The sequence below is a fragment of the Bidens hawaiensis genome, unplaced genomic scaffold (assembly GCF_021521415.1).
Source record: "Bidens hawaiensis isolate Kalapana, Puna unplaced genomic scaffold, B.hawaiensis_p1.1 tig00020329_1, whole genome shotgun sequence".
Classification (NCBI taxonomy): domain Eukaryota; kingdom Viridiplantae; phylum Streptophyta; class Magnoliopsida; order Asterales; family Asteraceae; genus Bidens; species Bidens hawaiensis.
In genome coordinates this window covers 360,125-379,742 of record NW_027493092.1, presented here as the reverse complement: position 1 = coordinate 379,742, position 19,618 = coordinate 360,125, and the positions used below count along the sequence as shown (strand labels likewise).

The following is a 19,618-nucleotide window of genomic DNA, read 5'->3' as shown; positions in this document are numbered from 1 at the left end:
GAGCTCGAGCTTAAGAAAAAGAGGTCAAAACGAGCCGAAGTAGAGCTTAGTCGGCTGGTTTACACCCCCAAAATCTAGAAACACGTTTAATGAAATTGCAGTACATGAATTCGTTATTTGGAATACGCTAATTTGAGATTTAAACTTGACCATATATTATTATCAAACAGTAATAATAAATAGCATTTGATTATTGAATTGCAAGATGAATCGGAAATTAAAGACGAAGTGCGTCAACGTGGCCGTGCATGGTGCCTTCAAAACCAGCTACTCTTTCTTCCACGAAAAGAACTCCATCGTCGTCGTGTCTATTTTAGTGTAATTTTATTAACTGGTCGATCAATTTAATTATAATAAAACATTAAGCAAGTTCGAGATGTGCAAAGTGCATGCTTTCTTTAGTTCACCGTGATGTTAGGAGCGGGGCCCCTAACGAGCGGGGGTTTGCGGGGTCCTAACGGCGGTAGGCCCTAGCAGGGTCCAAGGGGCAGCTCCCTGGCTGGGTAGCTTGGAAAAATTTTATTTTCGTTAATATTGCTTCATTAAAATTTAATTAGAAAAATGAATTGTATGATTATGTTGCACATAATCATAAGTTTAATTTGGAGTTTATTTATTAATGAATTTTGAATTTTAAAGCAGTTATCAAACCTGGAAACTGCCCTAAGGATAATATATCATTCATGCTTTTGATTGGCGCTTCCTCTAATTCATCTTCCTCACAAATTCCATACGAAATTCTTGTCTCAATTTAGAGTTTTATCCGATTAAAGTGTTTTGAAAAACCATCAAAATAACTTTTAATCTGAAAGTTATCACACGACTCTTTGAATTATCCAGGTTGCTATTTCAAATCCCCAACAGTCCATCATTTACGCATTTTGATTTTGAATGCGGATACAAATTGATTGTCGTATAACTTATCTCGAAACAGTATTCCAAACGATTTGATTTTTGTTAATTAAAACTTCAAACTTCCGATCGTTTTGTCGTTTGAAACACCGTTTCAAGGTAAGTTTTACATCAATCGACTTTTATCCTCCTTACAATCAAAATCCATAAAACATTAGTTTGAAACTCGGATAAAACTTAACGCCACTAAGTTTCTTTTAATGGGGTTCCAGTGAGAACAAAAAATTTAAAGGTTGGACCACCATCAAAAATATTCTTGATTATGATTATTATCGGTCAATGACAAAAATGTGGGATTAATAAACTCAGTTTGCTTTAAAATGATAAAAGAACAACGGAAATTGCTAAAATACCCTTTATTCTGTGAAAAGTTGAAAAGGTAATTTAAATTGTTTTCATCATACGTTCAAAGTTTAATATCCTAAATTCAAAGTGATAAATATCATGATAATATAATAACCAAAATGATTATTTCTAATTTTTAGTCTTTAGAACTTAGAAAGACTCCTGTAATTTATCTTTTGATAAATATGTTTATTTATAAATTATAAGAACAACAAAACTTATAATTTGAATTTGAAATTTTAATTGAATTTAAAACCATAAATTCGTATTCGATTCGTGTAATGGGTAAGCGGGTGGGCGCCGCTCATATGTAACGTGTAACCAGGCGCCGTTATGCGTTTTTCTAATACATAATTAATCACCATTCAAAAGAAAACAAAAATTAAGTTAACAAATCCTAACCTTATTTTTAAGAGAAAATTACCATTTGAGTCCCTGTGGTCTTTAAGCGGAGTCACTTTGAGTCCCTCGAAAAAAATTTGACCTGTTTGAATCCTTGACGTTTAAAAACTGAACATATTGAGTCCCTCTGTTAAACTGCCGTTAGATTTTCCATCCAAAAGCCTCCTAAATTACTACTATACCCCTGCTTCCTTAATTAGTTATAAGTTGTGAATAAAAATATTGAAACCCTAATTCAGATTTCATCTTCTTCACTTTGTTCGACTGTTCGCTATTCAATTGGAAACATGTTCCTTCTTCGCTGCTTCAATTGAGCCGTAACTAGCTTTAGTTGGAGCCCTAAGTGATTGTTTATTCTTCTTCTTCTTCTTCTTCTTCTTCTTCTTCAATTCGATAGGAGTCCAACTAATTATTGTCTTCAATTGGAGTCAAAATGTCATAGTTCTTATCCTCTTCGTCGGCAAAATCGAGGTCACATGCTATTGGTTCATAGGGATGGCAATGAGTCGGGTCTGGGACGGGTCTAGGTATTCCCAGACCCGAACCCGATTATAAAAACCCGTCCCAGACCCGCCGGGTATTTATCGGGTAATTACCCATCGGGTATCGGGCAAACCCACGGGTTTCGGGCCTACCCGTTAGTTTATTAAAAATACCCGTCGAGTCCAACATAAAACCCATGGGATTTTGACTATATATATATATATCAATTACAAAAAATAATCACCATAAAATCATCCAATTCAACCAAAACGATATAGCAATTCTTTTAGTTTCATGATACATTCAACTCAAAAAAGAGATGCAATTCTACCAAAAAAAGAAGTAGCAAAATGTGACAGTTAGCTACTACATATAAATCCATTGCAGCTTCATATTCATACATCCTTACATGCATTCATTCCTTCAAACCATTTTCCTACAAATGAAAAAAATACAAGGGGTCAAGAGTACAATTAAACATGTTAAGCATTAAAAAAATTACAACTAAAAGTTGGAACATGAAATTTATATATAAGCATTAAAAAAAATTACAACTAAAAGCATTTGAGTTGACGAGGTGGAAAAAGTGTTTTTTAAAGGAGGTAAAATGACAAGACAAGTAGGCACGGTAAAATGCGAAAACTGTGGTGGTTTTGGTCATAAATGTAGAAGATGCACCGGTAATGGTGGGACAACAACTTCAAATGAACGTGGATGATGATATTGACTTATTTGTGTTTTGGTAATGACTTTTTTGTGTTTTGTTAATGACATTTTAGTATTTTGATGTTGACTTTTTGTTGTTACAACGTGGATGATGGTATTGACCTTTTTTGTGTTTTGGTCATGACTTTTATGTGCAAAATGTCTATTCTATATGGCATGGGATTTGAGTGTTGATTTTTCCTTTGTTCTTAATATAATTTTAATATTTTTCTTGTATATAGGCAAGCCCATCAGAGGTTTTTTTTGCCATATTTTAATATTTTCTTCACGAATAAACCTAAACTAAAACTAATGATGACATAATGCACTCATCACAATTTTGTGATACAATTGGAGGTGATATTTAGCAAGATTCATTCAAAATATGTATAGGTTCCAACTGCATCCATTAAATGGCAACAACCCTGCTTGCTGAACACACATAGTGTAACAATTTACCTCATTATTTGGTCCGCTTCAATGCTAACTTTAACAACTATAGGAACCCAAACAACTACAATTATAAATTCAACCATTTTTATAATCAACCATTACATAGATGTATACACCTCCATTGTCAACACATTAATATGAATAGAGCCAAATGAAAAACAAATTCTAAATACATTATTTACTTAGAAATATAGATTGAGAAAGCCCTCCGCGGTCAAAATGGTCAACCAAGTTGGTTAAGTTGTACCTCTGCGAATCGTAACGACGTTATGGCAAGCTTTTGAGATATCTCTCTCTTCAATTAAACCAAAATAAGCATGTATATGAGATGCGCTCCAACAAACACTGTTCCTAAGGATTCCAACGAACACACCAAAATAAGTATTTTACTTTCAGAACTTTATTGTTACTACTAGTTTTAGTCAAAATATTTGAAATTAGCAATGGAGATGATATTACCTGATTTGGTTCCCACCAGCACAGTTGGGACGTAGTGCCTGGCTCTGAGATCCACTGAAACCAACCACATATCAGAAGTAATAATTACATGACTATTTAGCCAAAGTAAAAAACTAAAATAAGAAACTACCTTCTTAGATAACCTTTCATGGTTGGGTCTGCTAATTAGAGAAAATGCCAATATAAACACATCTGCGCCTCTTTTAACTCGGTGACAAGAAGTAAAAAACTCTCTTTTTCACTGTAATTGACTTCATAAAAATTTAAACATTTTGACAGAAAGAAAAAACTGCATAAATTTGGCCGGTAAATAAATCAAACTTTGTAAACATATTTATTACATTGACCTATTTATCAGAACTTAAATTCGCATTTTTAACGCACTTAAGTATCTATAAGAAATTGCATTTTTTAATCAAAATGTGTTTCAAGTCAGTAAAAGAACAAATATTACCTGTTTTGACATGTTAAGCAAGAGATCAAAAGTTGGTTTATTTAGTTGGCTTAGTGAAACTGCTTTTTGCAAATGTTGTATGGCCCATAAAGGCTAATAATTCATTACACTTCAGATGATTTGATGTGCCATTTTCTTGTAGTTGTAGTAATTCATGTCGTTTCTTGCAATTAACAAAAACAGCAAACAAAAACTTTAAAAAAACAGCTTTAAAAAACAGCAATTAACAGCATTAACAGCATCTACAGCAACAAAACAGCTTTAAAAAACAGCATAACAGCATAAAAAAACAACAATAACAGCATAATCAGCAGCAAAACAGCTTAAAAAACAGCAATAATAGCATTAACAGCATAAAAAACAGCAATTAACAGCATTGGCAGCATCAACAACAGCAATTAATAGCAATTATCAGCAACAAAACAGCTTATCAGCAGCAATTCATTAGGTAAAACCGTAAAACCAAAAAACATGAATGGAAAGACAAGAAACAACATAAATTACAGCAACTTACAAGAAAATGGCATATCGAATCTTCTGAAGTGTAACGAATTATAAACCTTTTTGATCAAACATTTTATTAAGCTAAAAACAACTAATTTCATTCAATTAAGTACGACAAACTTAAGATGGATAAGATTTTTAGTACAAACCGATTTATTTAATTCAAAATTAAGCTACAAATCAACCGATTTCATTCACAATTAACCTCAATAACAACTAATTTCATTCAATTAAGCTAAAAACAACTAATTTAAGAGATTTGAGAATTGTACTTACACAGCAAAGGAATCGACGACCAGGGTTAGCATCCGTCTCGGATATATGATAACACGTATCTGCACCACAAAAGCAAAACAAATCTGATGAACCAATAGCATGTGACCTCGATTTTGCCGACAAAGAGGATGAGAACTATGACATTTTGACTCCAATTGAAGACAATTATTAGTTGGACTCCTATTGAATTGAAGAAGAAGAAGAAGAAGAAGAAACAATCACTTAAGGCTCCAACTGAAGCTAGTTACGGCTCAATTGAAGCAGCGAAGAAGGAACATGTTTCCAATTGAATAGCGAACAGTCGAACAAAGTGAAGAAGATGAAATCTGAATTAGGGTTTCAATATTTTTATTCACAACTTATAACTAATTAAGGAAGCAGGGGTATAGTAGTAATTTAGGAGGCTTTTGGATGAAAAATCTAACGGCAGTTTAACAGAGGGACTCAATATGTTCAGTTTTTAAACGTCAAGGATTCAAACAGGCCAAATATTTTTCGAGGGACTCAAAATGACTCCGCTTAAAAACCATAGGGACTCAAATGGTAATTTTCTCTATTTTTAATTGATCCACACCCAACCTAATTCAAACCCATCCTCCTAATCCAATACCCAACCCATCCATTTTGCCATATCTGGCTAACAAATTATAGGTATTTTCATAGAACAACATTTTGGACCTATTTATTTGATTTAGCATGTAAAATTACTTCATTTTGAATTGTTGGATTAGCCTACTAAAAAAAAAATCATCTTCACTAAAAAAAAATAGAGCAACCTTTTATACACTTGTTGCTTCCATCCAAATCTTTTATAATGTAACCGAGAAATACCACAAAATTTAATTAATCTAATATTCCAATGTTGTAATTCTAATTTAAAAAAAAAACAATGGTGCTAATAACAGTCAATTTGTCAACCCGTTTCATTAACAGATAACGGAGTTGTGCTGGAACCGACTCCGGCTCCTTCACGACCACTACTTTCAAACTCCTTAATCAACTCGGGATCAACATTTTCTTCTGGTTCCCAAGTCGCTTCTTCTATATCCGTCCACTTAACTAAATACTCACTCTTCCCTTCCTCACCATCCCGTCTCCCCACCACGCACTCTGCCACAGCGTATTCCAACCCAGCTTCAAAATCTTTAATCAAATCCTCCGCGATCAACGGAGCATTGATCCACTTGTTATCTCCACCGTCCTTCCACTTAACCAAAAACTCGAGATTATTCCCCTTCCCCCTCTTCTCCATAATCTCCTCCACCTCCGCGTACTCAAATATCGCCCCTTCCAATATCTTAATTACACTTTCCAACCCTAACCTTTTAGCAAATTGCACCGGGTTCCCCTTAGGTGTCGCATTCAAAACCTCACGCGCCAAATCTAATGGCGTCCTTCCTCTATCGTCTCCCGCCTCGGGATCCGCACCAAACTCCACCAACAATTTCGCCACACCCGGCCTAACATACCCCGCCGCCATATGTAACGCCGTTAACCCTCCTCCGTTATCTCTGTGCATGACGTCAGCACCAGCCTCTAATAATATCCTAACACATGACTCCGACCCTAAACCGGCGACAAACAGCAGCGCCGTCCGGCCGTCGGCGTCGACGGCGTCAACGTCACGGCCGTCGCCGGAATCGATTAGCTCCTTCAGTGCGCGATCGTCGGCTTTCTTGGCGGCGGTCCACCAAGGGTTTTCGTACTCGGCGATGACGTCAGCGGCGATTAAGTTGGCTGGGACCCAGGTGGGGCTGTGGTCGTCTTCCCATTCGATTAAGTACTCCATTCCGGTACCGGAGTCAAGTGCTCTGCTGCCGATGATGGTTTTGACTTCGCCGTAGGTTTCGTCTTGGTCGTAGGTGGAGAATTGAGGTGGGTCGGATTCGGATTGTGGGTCTTGGACGGTGGCGGCGGAGACGGAGACGGAGAGGTTAAAAGGGTGGTGTGGTGGCCGGAAACGGAGGTGGGAAGAATGGGGTGGTGGGGTTTTAGGGTGGAGTTTGAGGGTGGAGAGAGATGGGTTAATGCAGAGGGCGTCCATTTGGTGGTGGTGGATATTATTGTATTAGTGGTGGTCTCTGGATATTGATGGGAGGAGAAAGAATGAAGATGATGATGATGATGATGATGATGATAATAGGATAAGAAATCTGAAATCCAATCCATGTCTCTCATTGGTGGGCTTTTTGGTCTTTTTACTGGACAAGGCTAATTATGTAATTTCATATTTTTATTATTTTTATTTTAGGAGTTTGTTACATTTTATTATGGGAACTCGTAAAAATCTACCAAGAAAAGGCACTTTCTGTTTATTCCATAGCATACTAGGTTATGAACCGTGCACGACACAAGTGGAAATATAGAAATCGTCAAGTAAACATATATACGATTTCAAACGACATTTTATTTTTCAATATATTGTTTGAGACAACATGATTTTTAATTGCAATACATATTAATACGCAAACAAAATACTTAGATACATAAACTTACAATAAATGACTTTATATAGTAGAATGTTTACGAAGAAAATTTAAAACTTTAAAACACAAACTTCATAAATTTTAAAAAATAATATTAATATAAAACAAACAAGGGATTTTCTAACATGTGCCCTGATGGCACATGTAAGAAGCATTTATTATGCGAATATTTTTGTTGGAAGTACAATTGCATATTAAGTAAATCAATCTTACAATAATTACCATATTTAGCCTTTTATTCTTCCCTTCTAAATTTTCCTTTCATTCATGACTATTAAATAGAATTTTTCTAAAATTACTCTTTCATCACTTTTAATTTTCCATCATTTTTTATAAGTATTCATATTAAACAACTTCAGCACATGTCCAAAGCAACATGCTTCTGATAATGCTAATAATGCTCAACAATTGGCTAAAAAAAGAAAAATTAATATGCACAAGTGAAGTAGATTAGAACCTCATCTTTCATTATAAATGTTTGAAATACTTATTCTTTTGTTATCTTATAATAATGAAATTATTTTTTCTTTTGATTTTTAAACTTTTATATTTTAATATTAAAAAGTCACTGTTAGTTTGAATGTAAAAAAAATTACGTTCATATTTGAATATTTTTTATATATAAATGAATAGAAACATGGTGGAAAATTAAAAGTGTTGAAACAGTAATTTTAGAAGAAATTAGAAAAATTTTATTTAATAGTCATGAATGAAAGAAAATTTAGGAGGAAAGAATAAAAGGCTAAATATGATAATTATTGTAAGATTGATGTAATTAATATGCAATTGTACTTCCAATAAGAATATTCACATAATAAATGTTTCTTACATGTGCCCTTACGGCACATGTTAGAAAATCCCAACAAACAAACTTCACTAACGTTATTCTGAAAAGCAAGCAAATAAGAAAATAAGTATCCAGGAAATATTCCCGATAAGTATCCAAGAATGATTCGGGCTTCTTTTATTCATGGACCGGGAACACAGTTGACGACATAAACATTCATACATCAATCTAACAAACATAGTGACTAACTGACTACGAAAACTGTTTTTACATATCATGTGAAAAGTCATGCACCCTAATAAAGCGAAGCACGTCCAAAGCTTATTTAAGAACCATAATCAAATCGAAACCTTTTTAAAATGACATGTTTTGGCCATAATCAAATCGATATGCTTTTAGAATGACCCATTTAAACATGAACCAAATCAATATCTTTTAAATTGACCCGGTATCACCCAAACCAAATCAATGCGATTTTAAAAAGACCCGTTGAAACCAGAATGAGATCGATGCCTTTTTATATTGACTCGTTGACCCGAACTAAACTGATACCCTTTTGAATTGATCCTTTTTGATCTGTGCCAAAGTAAATCGAAACATTTCTAAATGACCCATTTTCAAAAATAAAAATTGAAATAACACACTTGCAGATTAAGAAGAAAATGAAAGGTAACACATACAACGTTCTTAGCTTTTGAAATCCTTTCTACCTTATGCGGATTCCTTATTATTGGCTGTGAAGATTCAAAAAATATAAAGCTTCAATAACTTCAAAACACTTGAAACTTGAAACGCATGTGAACCTTTCACTTAATTTGTGAACCCTCCATATTAATTCATTTTTCAATAAATACTAAAACCAAACACCGAACAAACTAAATAAAAATTAAAACGAAACTAAATTGACAAAAACTAAAACAAAACTAAAATCGAAAACCTAAATAAAACCAAATACCTAACACAAAAACCAAAATGAAATTGAAAAACTAAAACCGATAAATCTGAAACCGAACCAAAAACAAAAATTGTAAAAACCAAAACAAAAAATGAATATAGTTAAACCTGTCTAAAACGAAACTGAAACAAAGCAAATTTATAAAAACTAAAACCAAACAAAAACCAAAAGCCGAAATGAAACCAAAATAAGAATGACTACCATGAAACTTTGGAAATAAAAAACTGAATTTTTCAATGAACGCATGCATTATTAATAGTGTAATATATTAGAATTATATATTGAATATATTGAATATGATTAAGTTGAATGTTATTTAATTTAATTTTGAATTATTTTATCAGTAAGAAATTATAAGAATGATTGTTATTTATGGAAATAGTTATTGTTTTAATAGTATAGTAGAAAGTAGATGTAACGCATCATACATGTATCAAAAGCATGAGAAGATATTGTTTTAGCGTGTTTATAAAAATATCCAATGACTTTAATAATAATTTAATGCTAGTAAGATATATTGCAATGATACTTTAATGCTAGTAAGATGATATTGCAATGATAAAGACTTTACAGTTTACAAGCAAGTTGCTCGCCTTCACGTCGATTTAGTCGAGTCTCTCTCATTCCTTGCCACCACCTCCCTTGCGAGTTGTTACGTATTAGCTCTCCCACAGCAACCTTATCTAGTCATGCTCTCCACTACCGTTTCCACCTAAGCACCCACACGCCTCATAAACATCCTGCGTGATGTGATCTGACATATTAAACATACCTTAACAGGCCATCATAAAGTGTTCAAACGATAAGATATCTTGGACAATTATATGTATCTTACAGTCGTTTAAAATGTAAAAACGAAACTGTAAATATAAAAACATTAAAGATTTATAACTTTACACATCTAATCATTTACCTTCAACAAATAGTTTATAGATATTTTTCTATCATTATCTTGATCATTCTATTTCTGATTTTATAAGAAGAGAATTTGTTCTTGTGCATGACTATTGAAGCGGTTGAGTGTAGGAATATTATTATATGATACAAAAGTATACATAAAGTAACTTTTAGTGCGGACAAGATTCGCAAAAGTTAAAAGCTTTTAGGTGGCAATAGAATAAAATAGATCAGTCATCATCTCTCACTTCCATTCCGTACCAATATTTGCTTCACCTGCACCCATTCTTCCTCTTCTTTCAATCCAACAACAACAATGGAAGACACCCAACTTAATTCTACTAAAAAATTGGTGTTTGCTGTTAATGGTAAGCGTTTTGAGCTCTCTAACATCGACCCATCAACCACTTTGCTTCAGTTCTTGCGTTCTCACACTCGTTTCAAGGGTGTTAAGCTCGGTTGCGGTGAAGGTTTGATTTCTTTGATTCTATGATTTTATGTGAATTTGTTGGTGGTTTGACATGTGTTAATCTCTAATTGTTGGTGAGTTCAATTGGTGGTATTTATCAGCGGAGCCATGAATTTTATCCTATGGGTTCGGATTTTTGGGTTTTGAAAAAGATTGATAACATATTCAATGGTGAATTAAAAAAAAACTCATTTTCAATATAACAAATGAAAGCATCATCCATATAATCGTCACCCATCCGTTTACCTTTTATTTTGGTGTTATGCTTAAGAATGTTAATTGAGTTGGGCTTAGTGACCCATTCTATGAATAACTTTGAGCATTTTTTTTATAATCTATATACGAGTTATTATTTGTCTATTTATGATGTTTGTTAGTAAGTTTTATAGTTTTTTAAAGCTTTTTATATTTTATAAAAAATATATTCATTTCTAAAAAAGAATTTAACTAAATTTTTCTTAATCCATGCGCTCGAACCTTTTATTTTGAAATGGCACCGCGTTCGCTCGCTGAAAAAGAATGAGTTCTCTCGTTAATTCGATACTATAGGTTATATATAAAATCGAAAAAGACCGGGTTCAGCCGAACCCGGTGTTCAACATGTGGCTCTGCCACTGATATTTATATTAATCTTTAAGTTGAATTGTTTGTTTGCTCACAACCCGTTTGATGAAATGCCCAAGTGAAATTTAAATAGGATTTTCACCTTCTTGTTATAGAATATGATTTGGGATATTAGAGCATGGGGAGTCGTCCCATGTTTCTACATTTTATAGGCATGTCACGTCAGCGCCGCATCAGTTTTTTTCCGCTTTACCCCTGTTTCTTCCTGGTTTTCCCAAAAAAAATATGGTGTATTTCTAGTTTTCTCCGCTTTGATTTATTTTTAACGTAAATTATATTTATGTTTAAATTAACCTCAAACATGATTTAAAACTAAAATAAGATCTAAATAATTTAAAAATTAAAATATTTCAATAAATTATAATTAAACATTCAACAATAAAAATAAATTTGACGGGTGTATTTCTAGTTTTCTCCGCTTTGATTTATTTTTAACGTAAATTATATTTATGTTTAAATTAACCTCAAACATGATTTAAAACTAAAATAAGATCTAAATAATTTAAAAATTAAAATATTTCAATAAATTATAATTAAACATTCAACAATAAAAATAAATTTGACGGTTGTTGAGTTGGTTGTTGTGGCGGTTGTTGTGACGATTGTTGGCGAGGCTTTTGAAATTTTTTTGTTGTTTTCGGCCAGACCTTGATGATGATTCCATTCTTTCTCTGAAACAAAAAAAATGGTTGAATCTTGAAATATAAAGAATATTTGAGAGTGTTGAGAGAGTGTTTGTTAAAAAGTTGGATGGTTTGAATGATTTTTATAAAGTTAAAAAAAAAAAAAAAACTGTCTGGTGACCGTTGAACGGTCGCGCATCCCTTTCCCCCATCCGTGGAAATCCGGTGTTGATTCACCGAATTTTGGTGAAAATTAAACCCCCGAAAACGTGGGGTGGTGTTCAAGGTTTTACCCGGCCGGGAATTGGGTTTCACCGCACTTTCCCTGGGTGTTTTTCATCCCCACTCCGTGTGCTCTAATAATGTTGATTGACACATTTCATGTCAATTTGAACCTTTTGCATATTATGAGTTTCATAATTGTAGGCGGTTGTGGTGCTTGTAATGTTCTACTGTCCAAGTTTGACACCAACCTCAAACAAGTTGAAGATTATACAGTCAGTTCATGTCTTACACTTCTTTGCAGCATAAACGGTTGCTCAGTCACTACAACCGAAGGCCTTGGAAATCTCAAAGACGGGTTTCATTCCATTCACCAACGGTTTGCAGGTTTTCATGCATCTCAATGCGGTTTTTGCACCCCCGGGATGTGCATGTCACTCTTTTCAGCACTTGTTAATTCGGAGAAAACCGATCGACCTGAACCAGCTTTTGGTCTCTCAAAACTCAGTGTTTCCGAAGCTGAAAAGTCGATTTCTGGTAATCTGTGTCGATGCACTGGTTACCGACCTATTGCTGATGTTTGCAAAAGTTTTGCGGCTGATGTTGATATTGAAGATTTGGGACTTAATTCTTTCTGGAAAAAAGATGCTAAACTAAATAAACTGCCTTTTTATGATTCAAAACATACAGTCACATATCCTGAATTCTTGAAAAACGAATACAAACCCACAGCAGTTTTGAATAATCATCAGAACAATAAGTGTTGGTATACTCCAGTTTCTATAGAGGAACTCACAAGTTTGCTGGAAGTGAACTCGGTTGACAATGGTGTGATGGCAAAATTGGTTGCTGGTAACACGGGAATCAGTTATTATAAAGAAACTGATCAGTATCACAAGTATATTGATCTTAGGTTTATTCCTGAACTTTCTAGAATCAAGAAAACCGACTCTCATATTGAAATTGGAGCAACTGTTACAATCTCTAAATTAATATTGGTTTTAAAAGAAGAAAGATTTGATGGTGATTTGGTGTTCAAGAAAATTGCTTCGCATTTGGAGAAAATTGGTACTGAATCGATTCGTAATGTGGCGAGTGTAGGTGGAAATTTGGTAATGGCACAAAGAAAGAATTTTCCTTCCGATATTGCCACTGTATTTCTTGCAGTGAAGTCAAAAGTTACCATCTTGACAGGGGTAAAAGGGGAAACTTTTACTTTTGAGGAGTTTCTTGAAAGGCCTGCTTTAGATTCAAGAAGTGTGCTTTTAAGTGTATTTGTTCCGTGTTTGAAACCAACCAAAAACGGGTACCCGGAAAAGTCAAACACTAAAATAATATTTCAAACTTATCGGGCTTCTTCGCGTCCTCTTGGGAACGCGTTAGCTTATCTAAGCGCTGCTTTTTTGGCTGAAGTTTCTGTTTGTGATAGTGGTGTTAATATTGATAGCATTCAGTTGGCTTTTGGTTCTTTTGGGGATAAGCATGCAATAACCATGAGCGCGGTTAAAAATTATCTTGTTGGGAAAAGATTAAGTGTTGATTTGATATATGAAGCTGTTAAGTTATTAAGGGTTGTTGTGTCTTCTGCAACTGGGGCATCACATCCCGCTTATCGGTCAAGTTTGGCTGTTGGTTTTCTGTTTGACTTTCTTTGGCCATTAATTGAAGTTGACTTTCCTGGAGTTAGGTCAAGCTTAACATTTGACCATTCTGAAACAACGTTGTTGTCATCTGCAAAGCAGGTGATAGAATTGAGTGATGAACATTACCCTGTTGGTCAACCAATTGTAAAGACTGGTGCTGCAATCCAAGCTTCCGGTTTGTATTACTCGACACAATTAATAATTTATTCTTGATTCAAGATAAGGTCTAGAAGTGGAAAAACTGACGGTCGAGTGGGTTGGGTAATGGGTCAAAATGGGTCCAGCTTAGGCTTGTAAACGGCCGAACAAACACGAACGGAGCATGCTCGTGTTTGTCCATTTAACTTAACCAAACAAATGATCGAACAATTAACCGTATATGGTGTTCTTGGTCGTGTACGTTCGTTAAGAAATGAACATGTCCGTTTATGGTCGTTCGCTAATAGTATAAGCGAATGAAAATAGCTGAGCTAAAATTAGTTAAAATTAATGCGCTGAACAATGTGTTGGGCGTAAAAAGTTATTACAAGCTTACAACTAGAGTACGTTGTAATGGGCCTACAAATTTTATATGAATATATTAACAAAAGCAAAGTAACGTTCTTAAACAAACGTAACTTAACGAACATCATTGAGCGTGAAGGAATGGACATAAACGAATTGAAATAAACGAAGATAAATGAGCGTACGAGACGAGTGTTCATGTTCGTTCGTGTAACTAAATGAACAAAAAATTTGATTCATGTTCGCTCGGTTGTTAAATAATGAACATAAACAAACTAATCGCCGAACTGTTCACTGAACGCTTGCTTGCGGTACAGGTAAATTCAGTTGGACCACAAATATTTATTTGTTCAATAATAATCTAATTTTTAAAATCGAGACTATTCTAGAAGTTGTAAACATTAAACATACAAATTGGATAAATTTCTACCCGTTTGACTTGCTAACGGGTCAATATTTCCAGCTGGAAGTCAATGTCTTATCCACTCATATCTGAAGTGGCTTTAACTATACAGGTGAAGCAATATTTGTAGATGACATGCCTTCACCATTGAACTGCCTTCACGGAGCGTTTATTTACAGCACCAAACCGTTAGCAAGGGTAACGGGTATTAAACTAAAATCTGAAAAAGATGTAACTTCGGTTATTACATTTCAAGATATTCCGAAAGGAGGTGATAATATAGGAGCCAAGACCCTTTTCGGTCCCGAACCGTTATTTTCTGATGAACTTACTTATTGTACGGGCCAGCGTATAGCATTCGCGGTATTTAAACTCTCTTACGCATGTACACGAACCAAACAAACACAAAATGGAGCATGTTCGTGTTCGTTTGTTTAACTTTAACCGAACAAAGATCAAACACGAACATTTAAATGAACGGATTTTTTCTTGTTAGTATTCATTCGTTATGAAAATGAATGTGTTCATGTTTGTTTATGTTTGTTCACCAATTGTATAAACGAACAGTTCATGAACGCACATAACTAAGCTAAAACCAATTAAAGAAAATATAAACAACAATATGTTTGGCCTTAAAAGTTATTAAAACTGGACTAAATTGTAAGCGTAACTGACCTAAAAATTTAAATTCATATGCAAGCGTGAATGAGGGAACTCAAGCACAATATAAAAAAAAAACATAAACGAAAGAACATAATTAAAATTAAATGAACAAATGTAAACAAACGTTCACGTACATAAATAAACAAACAAGACGTGCTCATGTTCATTCGTTTAACTACACGAACAAAATCTTTTGCTCATGTTCATTTGCTATTAAATAAATGAACATGAACAAACTTCCCACTGCACAGTTCACTGAACGTTTGGTTCGTTTACAAGCCTAATTACCCTCAAAGATCTTAATTTATGTAAGTGTAAAGAATTAAGCTTAAAGGTATGCAATTTTAAATTGTTAGGTTGCTGAGACACAAAAGATTGCTGACATGTCAGCTGATAGAGCAATAGTTGATTATGATATTAAAGACTTAGAACCACCTATATTAACCGTTGACCAGGCGGTTTTGAAATCGAGCTTTTTTGAAGTCCCGCCATTTATTTACCCGTCACAAGTTGGTGATTTCTCAAAGGGGATGGCTGAATCTGACCACCAAATCCATTCGGCTGAGGTGGCTTTAACTAAAAGTTGAAACTTTCTTTTTGTATCTAACTTTTCAAGCTTAACATGAATTTTCACTTTTTTTCCAGATTAAACTTCCGTCACAATACTATTTTTATATGGAAACACAAACTGCATTAGCAGTCCCCGATGAAGACAATTGTATGGTGGTGTATAGTTCCATTCAGGTCCCAGAATATGCACAAAGTGTCATAGCAAGGTGTCTTAATGTTCCTGAACATAACGTTCGGGTTATTACTAGACGAGTTGGTGGCGGTTTTGGTGGCAAGGCTCTTAAAGCTATGCCCGTGAGTATTGATTGTTTTATTGCCATTTTTTCAATATAAAACTTGTCAATATCATATCTCTCTACAAAACTTGCCAAATATCATATATACCCAAACCAAATTATAAATATGATATATAAATATATATCATACACACACACACACGTGTGCACACCTATTTTTTAATATATTTAGTGAAACAAATTCATAGCATATCATTTTGCCGTTCATTTTCTTATAACATTAGGTCATTAACATTTCAATGGTACCCGCTTTTAACTCAGTGTTTTAGTTTTACTGCCTTTGTTTCATGTGTGCTTTTTTATTCTTTTACAGTTTTTCAATTGACTTGACTTAAAAATGAATTTTTATAAAGATTTTGTTTTTACCTATTTTTAACTCATCTTTATACTGCTTTTTTGTTATTATTGTTGCTCTTTTTTTCTTTTCTTTGGATTTTTTACTGCTTTTTGGATTTTGGTTTGTTCCTTTGTAAAAAAGATCGAGTCAATTGGAAAACAGTAAAGAGTTAAGAAAAAGTAAAGATAACAGAAAATAAAACAGTAATAAGAGGAGTTAAAAAATGGATAAAAATGGAAGTTTAAAGTTAAAAAAAATATTGTCATATTATGAATCATATTTATGAAACATTTCATTACTATAGAGGGATAAATGTATATGCTATTTAGAATTTGGTTTAGATATATATGATAATTGACAAGTTTTATAGGGATGTGTATCATATTTGCCAAGTTTGTAGGGGTATATATGAAACTGTCCCAAAAAAAGTTGTGTTATTACTTATTACTGATATTGATAATATAGGTTGCCACAGCATGTGCACTCGCAGCATACAAATTACACCGTCCTGTAAGAACATACGTGAACCGAAAAACCGACATGATAATGGCAGGAGGACGACATCCCATGAAGATAAACTACACAATCGGGTTCAAATCAAACGGGAAGATCACAGCCCTACATCTCGATATTTTAATAAATGCGGGCATGTCACCCGACGTTAGTCCCATGTTACCATGGAACATGACGTGTGCACTTAAAAAATACAATTTTGGAGCATTATCATTCGACTTTAAAGTATGCAAAACGAACCATTCGAGTAAATCTGCGATGCGGGCCCCGGGTGAAGTGCAAGGATCGTTTATAGCCGAAGCGGTTATCGAACACGTGGCAAGTTATCTATGTTTAGACCCCGGTTTTGTTAGGGAAATTAATTTTCATAAGTTCGACAGCCTTCGGTTATTTTATGGCGTTAGTGCTGGTGAGCCATTAGAGTTTACTTTACCAACCATATGGGAAAAGTTAATGAAATCTTCAAACTTTGACCATAGAGTTGACTTAGTCAACGAGTTTAATAAAAACAACACATGGCGAAAAAAAGGTATTTCTCGGATTCCAATCTTGCATGAGGTGTTGCTGAGGCGGACACCGGGTAAAGTCAGTATTTTACAAGACGGTTCGGTTGTGGTGGAAGTTGGTGGTATTGAGTTGGGTCAAGGGCTATGGACCAAGGTCAAACAAATGACTGCTTATTGTCTAAGTGCGGTTCAGTGTGGTGGGAACGAGGGGCTATTGGATAAGGTTCGGGTCGTTCAAGCAGATACTTTGAGTATGGTTCAAGGTGGGTTCACTTCTGGAAGTACAACTTCTGAAGCGAGCTGTGAAGCAGTTAGACTTTGCTGCAATGTTTTGGTTGAAAGACTCGTGGCGTTAAAAGAGAAGTTAAAAGAAGAAATGGGTCCAGTTAATTGGGAGTTGCTTATTGTGCAGGCAAATATGCAGTCGGTTAATTTATCAGCAAGTTCGTTTTTTGTACCGGAGTTTACGGCTATGAGATACATTAATTATGGTGCTGCAGTTAGTGAGGTAAGTTTCATGGTCACTGGTCAGTTCATTTTTTTATATCCTTCTAAATTTTAAATGCGTGCTTCTTCATATTCTAACTGTTTTGCGGTGAACTCGGTTATATACAGGTGGAAGTAAATCTTCTGACTGGAGAAACCAAAATCTTGCAAACAGACATTATATATGATTGCGGTCAGAGCTTGAATCCTGCTGTGGATATGGGACAGGTTTGTGGTGATGATAAGTTTGTTAATGATGATTCATGTTTTTTAGTTTCCCCAACAGAGAGGTATTTTGGTACTTTTACTGTACCGAGTGTTATTTTGGTCACACCGAGGGGCTATTTTGGTAATTTTACCGTGCCAAGGAGTATTTTGCTAGTTTGTGTACCTAGGTGGTATTTTGGTAGTTTTACTGTAACTAGGGGTTTTTGGTAGTTTTACTGTACCCTGAGGGTAGTCCGGTAATTTTACTGTACAGAGGGGGTATTTTGGTAACTTTGCTGTACCTGTGGTATTTTGGTAATGTTACTGTACCGAGGGGATGGTCTGGTAATTTTACTATACCGAGGGGGTATTTTGGTAATTTAACTATACCGAGGGGGGATTTTGGTCATTCTACTGTAACACAACTTGGTTTCTTACAGATTGAAGGGGCTTTCGTGCAAGGAATTGGGTTCTTCATGCTTGAAGAGTATCTTACAAACTCAGATGGCATGGTGACTGTGGATGGCACATGGACATACAAGATACCTACGATCGACACCATACCGAAACAGCTAAATGTGCAAATACTTAACAGCGGGCATCATAAAAACCGTGTGCTATCTTCAAAAGGTTTGGTTAAAAAAAATCAACAAGTCAAACAAACGGATCTCGTTCCATGTTTCTTATGTTATTTTTGTGGTGACATGCAGCTTCAGGTGAGCCGCCGTTGCTTCTTGCAGCTTCGGTTCATTGTGCAACTAGAGCTGCCATTAAAGAAGCAAGAAACCAGCTATGTTGTTGGAAGGGGTTGGACGGTGGTTCTGATACGATGTTTCAGTTAGATGTTCCTGCCACCATGCCAGTGGTGAAAACACTCTGTGGGCTCGATAATGTTGAGTTCTATCTTCAGTCTGTTGTCTAGTTCATGAAAATGGTATGTGTAACCATGTTGTTGATATTATAGAATAATAAAAACCCCGTGATGTGTTGTATATTATTGATCGACTATTTATAGGAGTACATTAGAGATCGTCACAAAGGAAACTCAAATCAAAATGTATCACTCGTTGCGATAACAATGCTACAATAAACTCCAATTTATATATATTCAATCCTATAGATGCATTGATGGTGTTGCTTGTAACACAAGATATGGAACTGGTGGTGGGAAGATCAACTACATGGAAACAACAATGGTTCCGAGAAGATCATGATGTCAACTACTTCTGATGCGGTCTTTGGCAACAGGAGTTGTTTCTAGTTTCGTGTGGTTTCAGCTCAGAAAACAGTTTCTAGTCAAGAGCATTTAAACAGAATAAAATGCATTGAAGATAATGCTCAATGCCATTTAATTTTTGTTTAATTCATGACACCGTTGTTTTAACTCGGTTTCGCTATAAATATTAAGGATTCCTTGGTTGCAAAACACACCAA

The 19,618-nt window shown here is 34.7% G+C and overlaps 2 protein-coding genes across 2 annotated transcripts; one reads left to right on the top strand and one right to left on the bottom strand.

Moving 5' to 3' along the window:
• Positions 1-5,900: 5,900 nt before the first annotated feature.
• Positions 5,901-7,040, bottom strand: LOC143560413 (signal recognition particle 43 kDa protein, chloroplastic-like). Its single transcript, XM_077048721.1, has one exon. The coding sequence runs from the start codon at positions 7,035-7,037 to the stop codon at positions 5,907-5,909; it is 1,131 nt and encodes a 376-aa protein (XP_076904836.1). The 5' UTR covers positions 7,038-7,040; the 3' UTR covers positions 5,901-5,906.
• A 3,388-nt stretch (positions 7,041-10,428) lies between these two features.
• LOC143560421 (abscisic-aldehyde oxidase-like) lies at positions 10,429-19,208 on the top strand. Its single transcript, XM_077048726.1, has 9 exons — positions 10,429-10,588; positions 12,261-13,874; positions 14,719-14,969; positions 15,626-15,835; positions 15,915-16,133; positions 16,938-17,999; positions 18,107-18,205; positions 18,625-18,814; positions 18,895-19,208. The coding sequence occupies exons 1-9, from the start codon at positions 10,435-10,437 to the stop codon at positions 19,104-19,106; spliced, it is 4,011 nt and encodes a 1,336-aa protein (XP_076904841.1). The 5' UTR covers positions 10,429-10,434; the 3' UTR covers positions 19,107-19,208.
• The last annotated feature ends 410 nt before the right edge of the window (positions 19,209-19,618 follow it).

Coding starts and splice junctions, on each gene's coding strand:
- LOC143560413 (XM_077048721.1), bottom strand. CDS start 7,037: ATGGACGCCCTCTGCATTAACCCATCTCTCTCCACCCTCAAACTCCAC.
- LOC143560421 (XM_077048726.1), top strand. CDS start 10,435: ATGGAAGACACCCAACTTAATTCTACTAAAAAATTGGTGTTTGCTGTT. Junction 18,206..18,624: donor CTGCTGTGGATATGGGACAG/GTTTGTGGTGAT, acceptor GGTTTCTTACAG/ATTGAAGGGGCTTTCGTGCA. Junction 18,815..18,894: donor CCGTGTGCTATCTTCAAAAG/GTTTGGTTAAAA, acceptor GGTGACATGCAG/CTTCAGGTGAGCCGCCGTTG.